At 45.7% G+C, this 14,455-nt stretch overlaps 1 protein-coding gene across 8 annotated transcripts in view; it reads left to right on the top strand.

The window, feature by feature from the left end:
* Positions 1-14,455, top strand: part of HERC1 (HECT and RLD domain containing E3 ubiquitin protein ligase family member 1) — a 219,518-nt gene that overhangs the window by 84,487 nt on the left and 120,576 nt on the right. For 7 of the 8 annotated variants that reach the window (XM_089781918.1, XM_089781913.1, XM_089781915.1 and 4 more), the window contains 3 exons: positions 5,424-5,730; positions 13,239-13,359; positions 13,996-14,047. In XM_089781918.1, the coding sequence (XP_089638044.1) occupies positions 5,424-5,730; positions 13,239-13,359; positions 13,996-14,047 (480 nt within the window). The remainder of the gene's footprint in view (positions 1-5,423; positions 5,731-13,238; positions 13,360-13,995; positions 14,048-14,455) is intronic. The other variant, XM_089781916.1, reaches the window with a different exon arrangement.

Below are 14,455 nucleotides of genomic sequence, written 5' to 3'. Positions count from 1 at the left end.
TTGATTGATTCGAATGGATAAGATAGGGCAGGAGTCCTCCTTTGTTGTTTGTTCCTCTTTGCATTTCTTCCCGGTAACCGAACTTTCCTACTCCCCTCAGGGTTTTGGTCACCGTCCCCCAACAAACCTAATTTAAAGCCCTCCTCACTAGGTTTGCAAGGCTGCCTGTGAAGATGCTCCTTCCTCTCTTGGTTAGGTGGAACCTATCTCTTCCTAACAATCCTTGTGCCCGGAACAAAGTCCCATGGTCGAAGAAACCAAAGCTCTCTCTGCGACACCACCTGCGCAACCATGCATTTACTTCCTGAATTCGACAATCTTTGCGCAATCTTTTCCCTTCAACAGGGAGGATGGACGAGAACACCGCTTGCGCTCCGAATTCTTGGATCCTTCTTCCCAGCATTACATAATCCACAGTAACCCACTCAAGGTCATTCTTGGCCATATCGTTAGTTCCCACATGGAGAAGCAGGAAGCGGTAGTGATCCGAAGGTTTGATCAGTTTTGTAAGCCTCTCAGTCACATCCTGAATTCGAGTTCCCAGTAAGCAGCACACCTCTTGAGTTTCCAGGTCTGGACGGCGGATGGATGGCTCAGTCACTCTTAGGAGGGAGTCCCTGACCACCACCACCCATCATCTTCTTTTGGGGATGGTGGTTGTGGAACCCCCATCCCTAGGACTACGCATCCCATGCCTTCCAGTAGATGGTGTTCCCTTGCGGTTTCTTCCTTGTGTGGTCCCTTCCGAAGCATTCACCACCGCAGAGCTTGTGGAGAGAGCCTGAAAGTGATTACTTAATTCTATAACATTGGGGGATTCTTGTGTTGGCCTTTTTCCCCTTCTAGAAGTTACATGCTGCCAGTTCTCTTCCTGGTCCCATATTGTCCTCTCTGGCTCTTCCACCTGCCGTGCTTGCAGGATTAAATTCTGCCTTCTGTCGAGGTAGTCTTCATCCTCTCTGATCGAGCGTAGGGGCGACACTTGGGCCTCCTGTCGTCTAATTTTTTCTTCCAAAATGGAAACCAGCTTGCACTTAGTGAAGATGAAATCCGTTCTTTCTTCCTGGAGGAAGACAAACATGGCACACACTGTGCAGGAAATAGCAGATCTATCATCATCCATACTTGCTGTCCTGTTCGCAAGCTCCTTGGTCACTTGCTCACTGCTTTATAAAGCCCTGGACAGCGATCTGCACGAGTTCCTTCGCTGTTTGGGGGAAGAACTTCGCACTGAGAAGTGCACAATCTATAGAAGTTTTAAGCCCCACACCAGAAAGGACTGGGAGTATAGGCTCCAGCAGCTCCTTATGGAATCGATACTGAAATCCCCCAAGAAGTTGGCACCTGGAGCCAGCTTGGTGTGGAATGCTCTGGCTTCTGTGAGCGATAATGTACTGGAAATGAGCACGGCCAAAGAATTCTAGCACCAGTGAGCTTTGGCGCCGGGCACCCAAGCACCGAGGCACAGATCCACTTCACCGGCACTGTGCAGCAGGAGGGTGGATAAGGGTAGATCCCTTCCGCTTCCTCCCTCCCTCCCCCCAATAAATCTTGACGGAGACAGGACTGACCACGCTGGAACACCCCAGCGTGAGAAGCCCAGCACATGCCGTCAACTCTGGCACGGGGACCGACACTGTCGAGTCGGACATGCAACTAAATACTGAGAGAGAGAAATCTAGTGCAGGTCCTGAACTCCCCCTTAGGCACCCAACACCTATGGGGCAGCCCAGACCTCATAGATATCTTGGAGGCCAAAGCATGCAGGGAGCACAAGGAGTCACTGCCACTGCCGAGACCATACTGGTTGTTAAAGGGAAAGTCGGCACTGCTGTGCAGACCTCTGTCTGCAGAACGGCACTGGGACAGGTCATCGTCGTTGGACAGATCCCCTTCGCTGGTGCAGTGCTCTCCCCCACCGACACCAACCCCCAGGGTGTTACCAGACAACTGACGCCCAGCACTGAGATTGATCTGCCATTCCAGGTTGAGGTCCAGGATCTCATGGCAGCTTCCGAGGTCCAGACTCTCTCGGTACTGCTCAAGGTCGCCAAAGAGGTCTCGTTGTGTGGCACTGGCCTTAGCAGCATTGCCATGATCATCACAGTCAGTCTGAATCTGTTGTGGTGTTGAACTGCTTTTGAAGGAGGTTTATTGGATGGGACCCCTCCAGCACCATGGCAACAGCAGTGGCCGCATACAGTGGCCTTTCTGGATGCCCCTGGACATATCATTGGTCCCAGGGTGAGCCTAGGTCAACTGCATCAACAAGCCACAGGTCCCGATCCCCACGTCACCACTCAGAGGCACCTTTTGCAACAGAATCCCGTCCACTGCGATGCGATAGCCCACCGCCTGAGCGCAGGGCTCGGCCACCCAGCTTGAGATGCCAGATAGCACCATATGTGGGTCATGGAACCCAGTAACTTTCAGAACTCGGGGGAGACAGTGGGGCCACCCAGGCCTATTCATCCTCATCCCCGCGATGAAGTGGTGGTGGGCACCTCTATGGCTGGTCCAGCTCCAGTCAACCATAGGACTTACCAAGAGCTACCCAAAATGTGAATCTCCCCATGGAGGAGATACAGGAACCAGAGGACCCCATGGTGGACATCGTTTCACCAGAAGGACCATCTAGAGTAGCTGTGCCAATTGTAAAGACTCTACAGTCCATCTACACAAACTTGTGGCAGACTCTGGCTTCCAATCCCCGATGGCCAAGGGCATGGAGAGGGGGTACTTCATTCCTTCCAAGAGATGTGAGTTTCTATACTTATACCCCCATCCTTCCTCACTTGTGGTCTCTGCTGTCAACAAAAAGGAGAGGCAAGGTCAACAGGCCTCTGACCCGAATGTGAAGGAGGCCAAAAAGATCGACCGGTTCTGTAGAAAGGTCTACTTGGCAGGGGGCCTGCAGCTGAGGATCGCAAATCAGCAGGTAATCCTCAGTCTGTATGCCTTTAAGTCATGGGATGCACTCTCCAAATATAAAGAGCTGTTGCCCTGTGACACCCAGCAGTAGTTCAGAGGCCTGTCAGAGGAGGGCTGTACTATAGCAAGGACATCCCTTCAGGTGGCTCTGGACTCAGCGGCATACCAGGGCAACTGGGGGAAAATGCATACATGAGACACACACCCCATAGGAACCACAGGTGCAGGACATCTTGCAAAGACATGCTGTTCCCCTTCATCCAAGGGGAGCGCAGAGATGAGCTTGCACCTGGCAGTCAGCCTGCCTGAGCCCTGCTGCGCTGGCCCACCAATCACAATTAACTGGCTAAGGCTTCAGAATCAACCAGTTGAACGTGATCGACGTGTTGGTGACTCCTGATCTAAATAATCTATAATAATTGAAATGTGACCTGCAAAGAAAATTGCCAAAGTTGAAGGAATTTTGATACTTTTTGCTGAATTGGGCCTTGTACAGGGATATATTGGGTTAATGGGATTAGTCAGCGTGTCAATCAAAAGCTTATCTGTGCAGACTGCCATCCCTAGGTTAAGTCTTTGTAACATGTTGCAGTTTGCCTTCAGAGGGCCCATTGTTAGTACTAGATGCAGCATTGCCCATTTTAAACACAAGTACTGTTGACATACCTAGCACTGACTGGCTGCCCAGGGGTGAGCGCACATAAGATACAAGACTCTCTCAATGGTCAGCTCACCATTGAGGCAGGGGAATGTTTGGTGCAGTACTGTACTATAGGCTAAGAGGTGTGACTTGGGGAGAACACTTCAGGAGCTCCTGATTCTTGGTAATGGTCACTCAATTTCCACAGGCTATGTTCATCCTGGAAGACATTTCAGTACTTAGAGTGAGCAGGGAAGCAAAGGAGGGCCTTTTAGTTGACTGCAGGTTCCATCTGGGCCCATATGCAGCTTGTCTTTGTGCAGTGATGGCCTCCCACCCCCAATGGTACAGCGGCAAGACAGTGAACACACAAGCCTTGCCAGCAAATTTACACAGACATGTGGCCCAGCAGCTTCATGACACTTTTAATGAAATCTATGAGGCAGATTACCATGAAGTGAGAGATTGCATCAACTACCTGTTCAGCATCTGAGCAGCAGCAAAACACAGACTCAGGCTTCCTTTCTGCAAGCCTCCCACACCCCACAACTCACTTGAGTGCTTCTGGAAGTCAAACCCACTTACTTGGCACATCCTCCACAACCTCTTACTGCTGCAGCTGGCTCGCCTGATAGGGGTTACAAAAGAACTCCTGACTGCATGCATCTGTGGATGTTAAGTTGTCCTCTGGGCTTGGGACCTCTCCCTCTCAGCATTCTTGTTCATGATTTCCTCTTCCTGGCTCAGTCTGCTGTAGGATGGCTCCTGAAGCCCTGAAGTATCCATGTATGGAATGTCATCCAGCTCTTTGTAGAACCAGCAGCTCATGGGCGCAGCACTGGAACGGTGGTTTGCTTCCCATGACTTGTGATAGGCATTTTGCTGCTCCTTCACTTTGACCCCGCGCTGCAGTATGTCCCAGTCATGGCCCCTTTCAGTCATATGTCTGAAGATCTGCCTCTAAGTATCCTAATTTCTGTGATTGGAGCTCAGCAAGGACTGCACAGCTTCCTCTCCCTGTACAGTGATGAGGTCCAGCAACTTGGCATGGCTCCAAACAGGGGATCTCCTGGAGTTTGGAGCAGGCATGGCCAGCTAGAAAGATGCATTGAGAACTCACAATGAGTCGCTGAGCAAACAAGAAAGGGACTTTCAAATTTCCAGAGCAATGAAGGGGGCAGGTCGGAGGGTTAGTCACCTGAGAGCAGGGCAGTAGACGTCAAACAGATGACCAGAGAGGCAAGAACCAGCATTGTGGGAGGGCACCACAGGCCAGTCAGAACTCAGTACTACACCACGGTGTCCACGCTGGCACCCCACTGCTCTATTCAGACACTAGCAAGCTCTACATTTCTTGCTGAGATGGTTTACCTAGAGCACAGCAACTGCGGAGCTAGTGTGCACCAAGCGCTATGCCAGTGTGGACACCTTGGAAGCTACAGTGCTGGGAGCTGGTTTAGTGAGCGGTAACTTGCTCACAGTGTAGACTTGCCTTTTTCTGATTCTTTGATGGCATTCAGCAGAGTGAAAGAATTTTGATCATTTCCTTTCTTGCACCCTGTTAAATGATTAAATTACAGTGCACTGTAGAAGAAATTGTTGAGCAACATGTCAGATTTTATTATCCCCTTCATTTTTAAATTTAACATTCTAAATGCTAGACTAAGTAATTAGTCTGTGTTAACTTCTTTTGTAGATCTGTACTTGTTAATGTATTCTTTTTTACTGTCAGGAAAAAATAGTTAAACTTTTCACTTACCAATGGTAATGTTTGGCCTAAATTTATGATTATTTTATAATTGTTTAGCTTTGCCTATAAGTTAAGACCTTGTTTTTGTGTTGCATGTTACAGAAATATTTCAATGTTTCCTATCAGCCCGTGAAGTAGCTCGCAGTCGGGATCGAGATAGGATGAACACTGGAAATGGGACTAGAGTTGATGATCAGCCTCCTCAGTCCCAACAGGAACGAAGAGTTAGCACAGATCTTCCTGAGGGTCAAGATGTGTACACTGCTGCATGCAACTCTGTGATCCACAGATGTGCCTTGTTGATCTTAGGAGTAAGCCCTGTTATTGAAGAGCTCCAAAAACGAAGGGAGGAAGGACAATTACAGCAACCTTCAACTAGTACTCCTGAGGGGATTGGTCTTATGACTAGGTAGGATTCATTGTATTTAAAGTAGTTAATTTTTCTCTAGTTCTTTCCAAAAATATTGCTTAACATTTGATAGATAATCCTTGAAGGTAAACTGAGAATATGATAACAAAGAAAAAGAATTCAAGAGTTTAGACAAAACAACTCCAGAAAGGAAGTCTAACCAGTTTTATTGTCTAAATTGGAGTGAAATATTGTATAAAGTCCCCTCCTCTGGACTGCGCTAAGTCCCCTCCACCATCGGAGCCTGGCCCCCTCCCCACCCTCAGGCTGCACTGGTCCCTCTCCGCCATCCGAGCCTGACTCCTTCTCCCCCTCCTCCGCCGGCCACCCCAGGTCCCCTCCCTGCAGCCACACAGCTACCCCCAGCCTGCCCCCTCCTCCCTGGCCAGACACCCAGCCTCTCCCCCCGGCCAAACACCTACCCACAGAGGGGGGTTGGCGAGCACAGTGAACAAGAGTGTGGCCCCCTAGTCATTTTAATAATCTGAGCTATTGATAGCAACACAGATGTATTTTTTAAATTACATCTATCTTGACATCACCTTTTTAACTTCTATCATAGCGTTCAGTAGTGTTTGTGAAAAGCCTCTCGTGTTTCTAGCTCTTTTTTGATGGCTTCACATTTAAACTGATTTAAATTGAAATGTTAATAAAAATTTATAATTTCAGTGCCATTTTTATTCCTTTTGGTTGATGGGAGTCCAGCCATTAAAACATGGACAGCTGTCTCTGGTGTCTTTTGTTTTCAGCATATTGACCTTGAGATGAATTTATTGGGTTAAATGAATCTAGTGCCTGTCCGTCCAGTTCTTTCTTACTTAGTTGTCATGTCCACCCTGCTAGACATATTAAATGTTTCTAGTTAATGTATGGTACTGTATGTAACACATACTAAGAGTTCCAGCAAATCAGTCAGCTCAGGTTGCTGTCAATTGTGCTGGCCAATAAGAATGCAGAGGAGCAATAATGTACAGTAATACAGGGTATTAGCAATCACTTACAAACCCTTCTGTTCCCTGTTAGGATGATAAGATGTCCTCTTTAGAAAAGAGGAGACTTGGGCAGGGGGGGAGGGTGGCTATGATAGAGGTATATAAAATCATGACTGGTGTGGAAATATTACTTATTCCCCTAATTTAAGAATTAGGGGTCACCAAATGAAATGAATAGGCAGCAGGTTTAAAACAAACAACATGAAGTTTTTCTTCACTCAGCGCACAGTTAACCTGTGGAACACCTTGGCAGAGGATGTTGTGAAGACTAGGACTTCAACAGGGTTCAAAAAAGAGCTAGATAGATTCATGGAGGTTATAGAATCATAGAGCTGGAAAAGACCTCAGGAGGTCATCAAGTCCAGCCCTCCCCCCTGCCCATAGCAGGACCAATCCCAACTAAATCAACCCAGCCAGGGCTTTGTCAAGCTTAGACTTAAAAAGCTCTAGGGATGGAGAGTCTCCCACCTCCCTAGGTAACCCGTTCCAGTGCTTCACCACCCTCCTAGTGAAATAGTTTTTCCTTACATCCAACCTAGAATTCTCCCTCTGTAACTTGAGACCATTGTTCCCCTTTCTGCCATCCATCACTACTGTGAACAGCCTCTCTCCATTCTCTTTGGAACCTCTCTTCAGGAAGTTGAATGCTGCTATGAAATCCTCCCTCACTCTTCTCTTCTGCACACCAAATAAGCCCAATCCCTCAACCTCTCCTCATAGGTCATGTGCTCCAGCCCCCTAATAATTTTGGTCACCCTCCACTGGACCCTCTCCAATGGGTCCACATCCTTCCTATAGTGGGGGGCCCAGAACTGGACACAGTATTCTAAATGTGGCTTCACCAGAGCTGAATAAAGGGCAATAATCACTTCTCTGGATCTGCTGGCAATGCTCCTCCTAATGCACCCCAATATGCCATTAGCCTTCTTGGCTACAAGGGTACACTTTTGACTCATATCCAGTTTCTCATCCACTCTAATCCCCAGTTCCTTGTCTGCAGAACCGCTACTTAGCCATTGGGTCCCCAGCCTGTACCAGTTCTTGGGATTCTTCCGTCCCAAGTGCAGGACTCTGCACTTGTCCTTGCTGAACCTCATCAGATTTCTTTTGGCCCAATCCTCTAATCTGTCCACGTCACTCTGGACCCTATCTCTGCCCTCCAGTGTATCTACCTCTCCCCCAGCTTAGTGTCATCTGCGAACTTGCTGCGGGTGCAATCCATCCCCTCATCCGGGTCATTAATAAAGATGTTGAACAAAACCAGTTTAAGAACAGATCTTTGGGGCACTCTGCTAGAAACCGATCACCAACCTGACATCGAGCTGTTGATCACTGCCTGTTGGGTCCAACAGTCTAACCAGCTTTCTATCCATTTTACAGTCCATTTATCCAATTCATATTCCCTTAACTTGCTGGCAAGAATATTGTGGGACACTGTATCAAAAGCTTTTCTAATGTCAAGATATATCACATCCACTGACTTCCCCATATCTATAGAGCCAGTTACCTCATCATAGAAGCGAACCAGGTTGGTCAGGCACAAATTGCCCTTCGTGAATCCATGTTGACTATTCCTGATTGCTTTCTCCTCTTTCAAGTGCTTCAAAATGGATTCCTTGAGGACCCCCTCCATGATTTTTCTGGGGACTGAGGTAAGGCTGACTGGTCTGTAGTTCCCTGGGTTGTCTTTCTTCCCTTTTTTAAAGATGGGCACTACATTTGCCTTTTTCAGTCATCCGGGATCTCTGCCGATCTCCACAAGTTTTCAAAGATAATGGCCAAAGGCTCCACAATGACACTTGCCAACTCCCTCAGTATCCTCGGATGCATTAAATCCGGACCCATGGATTTGTGTGTGTTTAGCTTTTCTAAATAGTTCCTAACTTGTTCTTTCCCCACCACGGGCTGCCCACCTCCTTCCCATGCTGTGTTGCCTAGTGCATTTGTCTGGGAGCTGACCTTGTCTGTGAAGACAGAGGCAAAGAAAGCATTGAGTACTTCAGCTTTTCCCACATCATGGTTACCTCCCTCATCCAGTAAGGGCCCCATAGCCTCTCTGATCGCCCTCTTATTGCTAACATTCCTGTAGAAACCTTCTTGTTATCCTTCACATCCATTGCTAGGTGCAATTCCAATTGCACTTTCATCTTCCAGATAACTCCCCTGAATTCTCTAGCAGTATATTTATACTGCTCACTAGTCATCTAGTTTCCAAGTTTCCACTTCTTGTAAGCTTCCTTTTTGTGTTTAAACTCACCAAGGATGTCCTCGGTAAGCCAATCTGGTTGCCTAACACATTTGCTTTTCTCGCTGCGCATCAGGATGGTTGCTTTCTGTGCCTTCAATAAGGCTTCTTGAAAATACTGCCAGCTCTCCTGGACTCCTTTCCCCTTCATGTTAGCATCCCAGGCCCATCAGTTCTCTGAGGGAGTCAGTCTGCTTTTCTGCAGTCCAGGATGTGTATTTTGCTACTCTCCTTTCTTCCTTTGGTCAGGATCCTGAAATCTACCATCTCATGATCACTGCTTCCCAGGTTGTCACTCACCTCTATTTCCCCTATTAGTTCCTCCCTGTTTGTGAGCAGCTGTTTGTGTCCATCAATGGCTATTAGCTAGGGTGGGCAGGAACGGTGTCCCTAGCCTCTGTTTGTCTGGAAATGGATGACGAGAGGGATCACGTGATGACTACTTGTGTTCCCTCTCTCTGGTGAATCTGGTATTGGCCGCGGTCGGCAGCCAGGTTACTGAGCTAAATGGACCTTTGGTCTGATCCAGTATGGCCATTCTTATGTTCTGTTTTTAAACGGATAGTCCCATATTTAAGCCCTCATGCTGGTTTCCCTACTTTTTTTTAAAAAATGGGCAATTTGCCCATATTTTTTGTCTTCTCTCTGATCAGTATTGATGGGTCTTGTTCCTGGCTGGATCCTTCTTCACCAGCTGCCCACCCACCAGCAATGAGTGGGGGGGATCCAGTGGCTAATGATAGAGTGAGTACGCAAGGCTGGTGGCTGAGCAAAACTGGTCGGATCATTCAGCTCACCAAACAGCCTGGCTGGCGGGCTCCTTCCTTTCCCCACTGCCTTTGGCTGGGCTGGCACCCAGGGAAAGCTCAAGATCCTCTGGCCCAGTGCACTGGCCAGGAGGAGCCAAGCTCTGCAGGTGCCAAAGCTTTACAACAGTGCTGATATGGGAATGCTTTTCTGTCCCTTAGCTAAGCTCTGGAGTGGTGGGGATGTGAGGCTGCTTTGTCTGCCAGGTACTCTCCTCTGCTGATTCACCTCTGTGATTGGGTTTGCTAAAGCCCCTGCAGTGGTTACCTGGGCCGTGATGCTCAGTGCACCTTAGGGCTTAAACTCCTTCCTGCCTGAGCTGTAGCCAGTATACAGGAGGTCTCTGGGTTATGTTAGTGGCCAGCAGCAGCTTGCAGGGGTTAGCTGCCTTTCTACACGATGTGGGCAGGAAAGTTCAAGCTACTCCTAGCTATTGTGGGGAGAGGGAATGATAGAGAACAGATAACCTCTAGAAAAACATGAGCAAGGTCATCCCTATCCCCGCCCCCAACTCCAGCCCCCTTCAGCTGAAAGCAACTTCCATCCTTTCCCTCCCACAGAATGCTGAAAGGCTGCTGCTTGCCACTTTGTCTTCCTCCCTCCCCTCTTTTCCCCCCCCCCCCCCCCGATGTTGCCTTGAAAAGACATTGGCCCCAGGTACTAGGGGAGGCATGTTTGTCCTGGGAGCCCAGCCAGACATGGAGGGTGGAGTGCATTGGTTAGGGAGGGCTGGGTCAGATTAGTCAGTCACCTCCATCTCCATATAAAAGTGTAGAAGAATGTGTGCATGTCACTTCCCTCCATGCAAATCCTAAGGTATATATAAAAAGACTCCAGCTTCTCAGTATTTCTTTTTAATAGGAGCTCAATCAACTAGATGTTAACTTGAATGATTGCCATTGAACTCGCTTGAATATGAGTAACTTTATCAGGTGTCCCATATTCAGTATAGAGAAATATGGTCATCATATCCCCTGTTGGTCTTGAGTCGGTCCTAGTTAGGCTTCTCCCAAATAAAGCTGAGTTGTCAGATAAATCAGTATTTGACTCTGTGCTTACTTTTGTCTGATATAAACGTTAGTGGCAGTATAGGTATATAGCATACACACTTGTTAATGGAAAAACTTAAACAACTAATAGTCTAGCTGCACCTTAAAAACTAACAAAACATGTAAATGGTACCATCAGCTTTTGTGGATACAACCCACTTCTTCAGATGACTCGAGTATTAGAAGTCCAGATCCAAGAATAAATAAGGGAAGGCGGAGATAAAAAAGGAGGAAAAAGGAAAAAAAAAAAAAAGAGAAAAATAGTGAATTGGATTGTTCAAGTTACAAAAGGCTGATAAGAACAATTTGCACCTCAATAAGTGCCCATTGTTTGGTTAAAGTCATTAGCAGGGCTTGACGAACCGCGGCAAAAGCGGCTCGCCAGCCCCGCACTGCACATGCGCAAGAGCCACATTGCACATGTGCGCACGGGCGAGTAGATTCAATAGATTGTCGAGCCCTGGTCATTAGGATGTGGAAGATGGTGTGCAAGCCAGCCGATATCTGTATTCATTCCTCTCTGATAACTTCATTTACAAGTTTGATTCTTAAGTCCCAACCTTTCCCTGTGTATTTGCCTTGTGGAATTCGCCTGAAACAACACTGTGACTCTAAGATCCATTAATGGGTGATGAGGCAGGTTAACGTATTCTCCAATAGGTTTCTGCGTGTTGCCTTTTCGGAGATCTGATTTGTGTCCATTATTTTTTTCCCGTAGAGGTTGTCCAGGTTGGCCAATATACATGGCAGTGGGGCATTGCTGACATTTGGTGGCATAGATCACAGTAGTGGATGTGCAGTTAAATTAGCCCCTGATGTGATGGCTGATGTGGTTGAGTCCAGTGATGAAATCACTTCTGTAGATGTGTGGATAGAATTCGCACCGGGGCTGATTTTAGAGGTGGACTCCTGGATGATTATGATGTAGGTGTGTTGCTTGGACTGAACCAGGCTGAGGTTGATGGTGAGGGTGGAAGTTGTTGAAATCCCTGTGAAATTCAAGAGTCTCTTTCCCATGGGTTCATATGATGAAGATGTCATCAATGTAGCATAAGTAGAGTAAGGGTACTAGGGGCAAGAGCTAAGGAAACATTCAAGGTCAGCCATAAAGATGTTGGCATATTGTGGAGCCATGCTGGTGCTCATAGCTGTGCTGCTGACTTGAAGACACAAATCGTCTCCAAATCAGAAATAGTTGTGGGTGAAGACAGTCGCAGAGCTCTGTAACCAGGTGTGCAGTGGTGTCATTGGAGATAGTGTTCCTGATGGCCTGTAATCCGTCTTCATGTGGAATGTTGGTGTAAAGAGCTTCTATGTCCATGGTGGCTAGGATGGTGTTTCCAGGAAGTTTACTGATGTTTTGTAATTTTCTCAGGAAATTGGTGCTGTGTCGAAGATAGCTAGGAGTGCTGGTAGCATAGGGTCTGAGGAGAGAGTTAATATAGCCAGGTAATTGTAAGTGTGCCAGTGCTTGAGATGATGGGTCATCTGGGATTTCCAGGTTTGTGTATCTTGGGTAGCAGATAGAAAACTCCTGGTTGTGGTGGGGGGCGTGTGTGTGTGAACTTGATCCTGAGCAGTAACAGGGAGCTTCACGAGCAGTTGTTTTAGGGTGTTTTTTTTCCTTAGTGGGATCAGAGGAGAGAAGCTTGTAGAATCTAGTGTTGGTTAGTTGTCTAATCACCTCCTGTTCGTAATCTGTTCTGTTCACGATGACTATAGCACCCCCTTCACCAGCCTTTTTGATTATGATGATAGAATTGTTTTTGCAGCTGTTGCTGACAATGTCATTAATGGCTCTCAAAGTTAGTGTTGTTTCTTGCCAATTCCGTAAGCCACATACACAGGGAATGGTTAGAACTTAACTTCATTTACAATTTTGATTCTTATCAGAGAGAAATGAATAAAGATATCATCTGGCTCGCACATCGGCTCCCACATCCTAATCATTTAACCGACCAACCAAACTATGGGCACTTAATAGAGGTGCAAATTGTTCTTATCAGCCTCTTGTAACTTGAACACTATTTTTCTCTCTTTTTTTTTTTTCTTTTTACCCTTTTTCCCCTCCCCCCACCTCTTGCCTTCCCTTATTTTTACTCTTGGATCTGGACTTTAATAGTCCAGTCATCTGAAGAAGTGGGTTGTACCCACGAAAACTCATCTACATGTTTTGTTAGTCTTTAAGGTACTGCCAGTCTCTCCATTGTTTTTTAAGTTTTTCCCGTTACAGACTAACACTTGTTAATGTTCAAAATACAAAGGTTAATTTTTGAAGATTACAGTTTGAAACTAATATTTGTAGCAGAGACTTTGTACAACATTCTATGGCTGCTTAATTTACTTTAGTTTTGTATTCTACAAAGAACATTTGTGAATAATTTTCTCTTTTTGTGTGTGTGTTTTGTGAGACAGGAGTGAAAGTCTTACTGCAGAGAGTCGCTCAGTCCACACTAGTTCAAACTATAGGTTGATCAAATCAAGAAGTGAATCTGATTTATCTCAGCCAGAATCAGATGAAGAAGGTTATTCATTGGTAGGTAAAACTGACTTGATATTTTACACAGTTTTGATCTATATCTATATTTTTTCAGCTATGAAAGATCTCTTAAATGTGCCATTTTTCTTGGAAGCATTGTGAATATACAGAGGAAACCACAGCTAACCACATGCATTGCTATTGGAGAAATGAATGATTGCAGAAAAGTTAACTTTAAAATGATTATGGATTAGTTTGATTCTGTTGTTCATCATCAGCAGTGACATTTATACAGCTAAAACTATGTACATAGTCCCTCCCCCACCCCCCACGCAAAGCCTTAGAAATGTTGTTACATGAAGAACTGGAATATTCTGGAGAACATGATTTTAGATTTACATGTCACCTAGGGTAATGTGGATCATGAAGTTTCGCTAAGAGTCTTTCTTTTAGTTACAGCTATTATTTCTTCTGTAATGTGCTATGTTCTGTCATGTTCTTTAAACTCAAATTGTTTTTATATATATATATATATATATATATATATATATATATATATATATATATATATAAAAATAAATTAAAATAGTTTGCTTTATCTCAATTCACTTAGCACTGAAGATTTTTAACAAAGCTAAATCTTGAGGTACTTTTTTCTTGTACAGTTAAACGAACTTAATTTTTTTAATCTAGAGTGGAAGACGAAATGTTGATTTAGATTTGGCACCCTCACATAGAAAAAAGGGTAAGTTTTTATTATACATTGTATATTGATGTAAACCAGTAGATTTTAAATTTTCTTTAGGTATGTTTTAAAGTACTTTTTAAAATTCACATGAAATAACTTGTTTCTGAAGTATCGTGCTATGTATGATCTTAGAATGGTTCACGAAAATTCTTTTTTAAAAAATAGAATTTTTGAAGTCTCTTAAAAATTACTGTTGACCATAAATAACCACTCTTTCCTGTGTGTGAGACAAAGATGTCTGGTAAATTCTAGAACACATTGTACAAAAACGGCCATACTGGGTCAGACCAGAGGTCCATCTAGCCTATTATTGTGTCTGCTGACAATGGCCAATGCCAGATGCCCCAGAGGGGGTGAACAGAGCAGGTAATGATCACGTGATCCCTCTCCTGTCATTCCTGTCAT

Source organism: Pelodiscus sinensis, chromosome 14, assembly GCF_052426305.1.
Source record: "Pelodiscus sinensis isolate ZL-2025 chromosome 14, ASM5242630v1, whole genome shotgun sequence".
Taxonomy (NCBI): Eukaryota; Metazoa; Chordata; order Testudines; family Trionychidae; genus Pelodiscus; species Pelodiscus sinensis.
The sequence above is the reverse complement of the archived record's forward strand: the minus strand, read 5'-3'. Positions and strand labels throughout refer to the sequence as shown.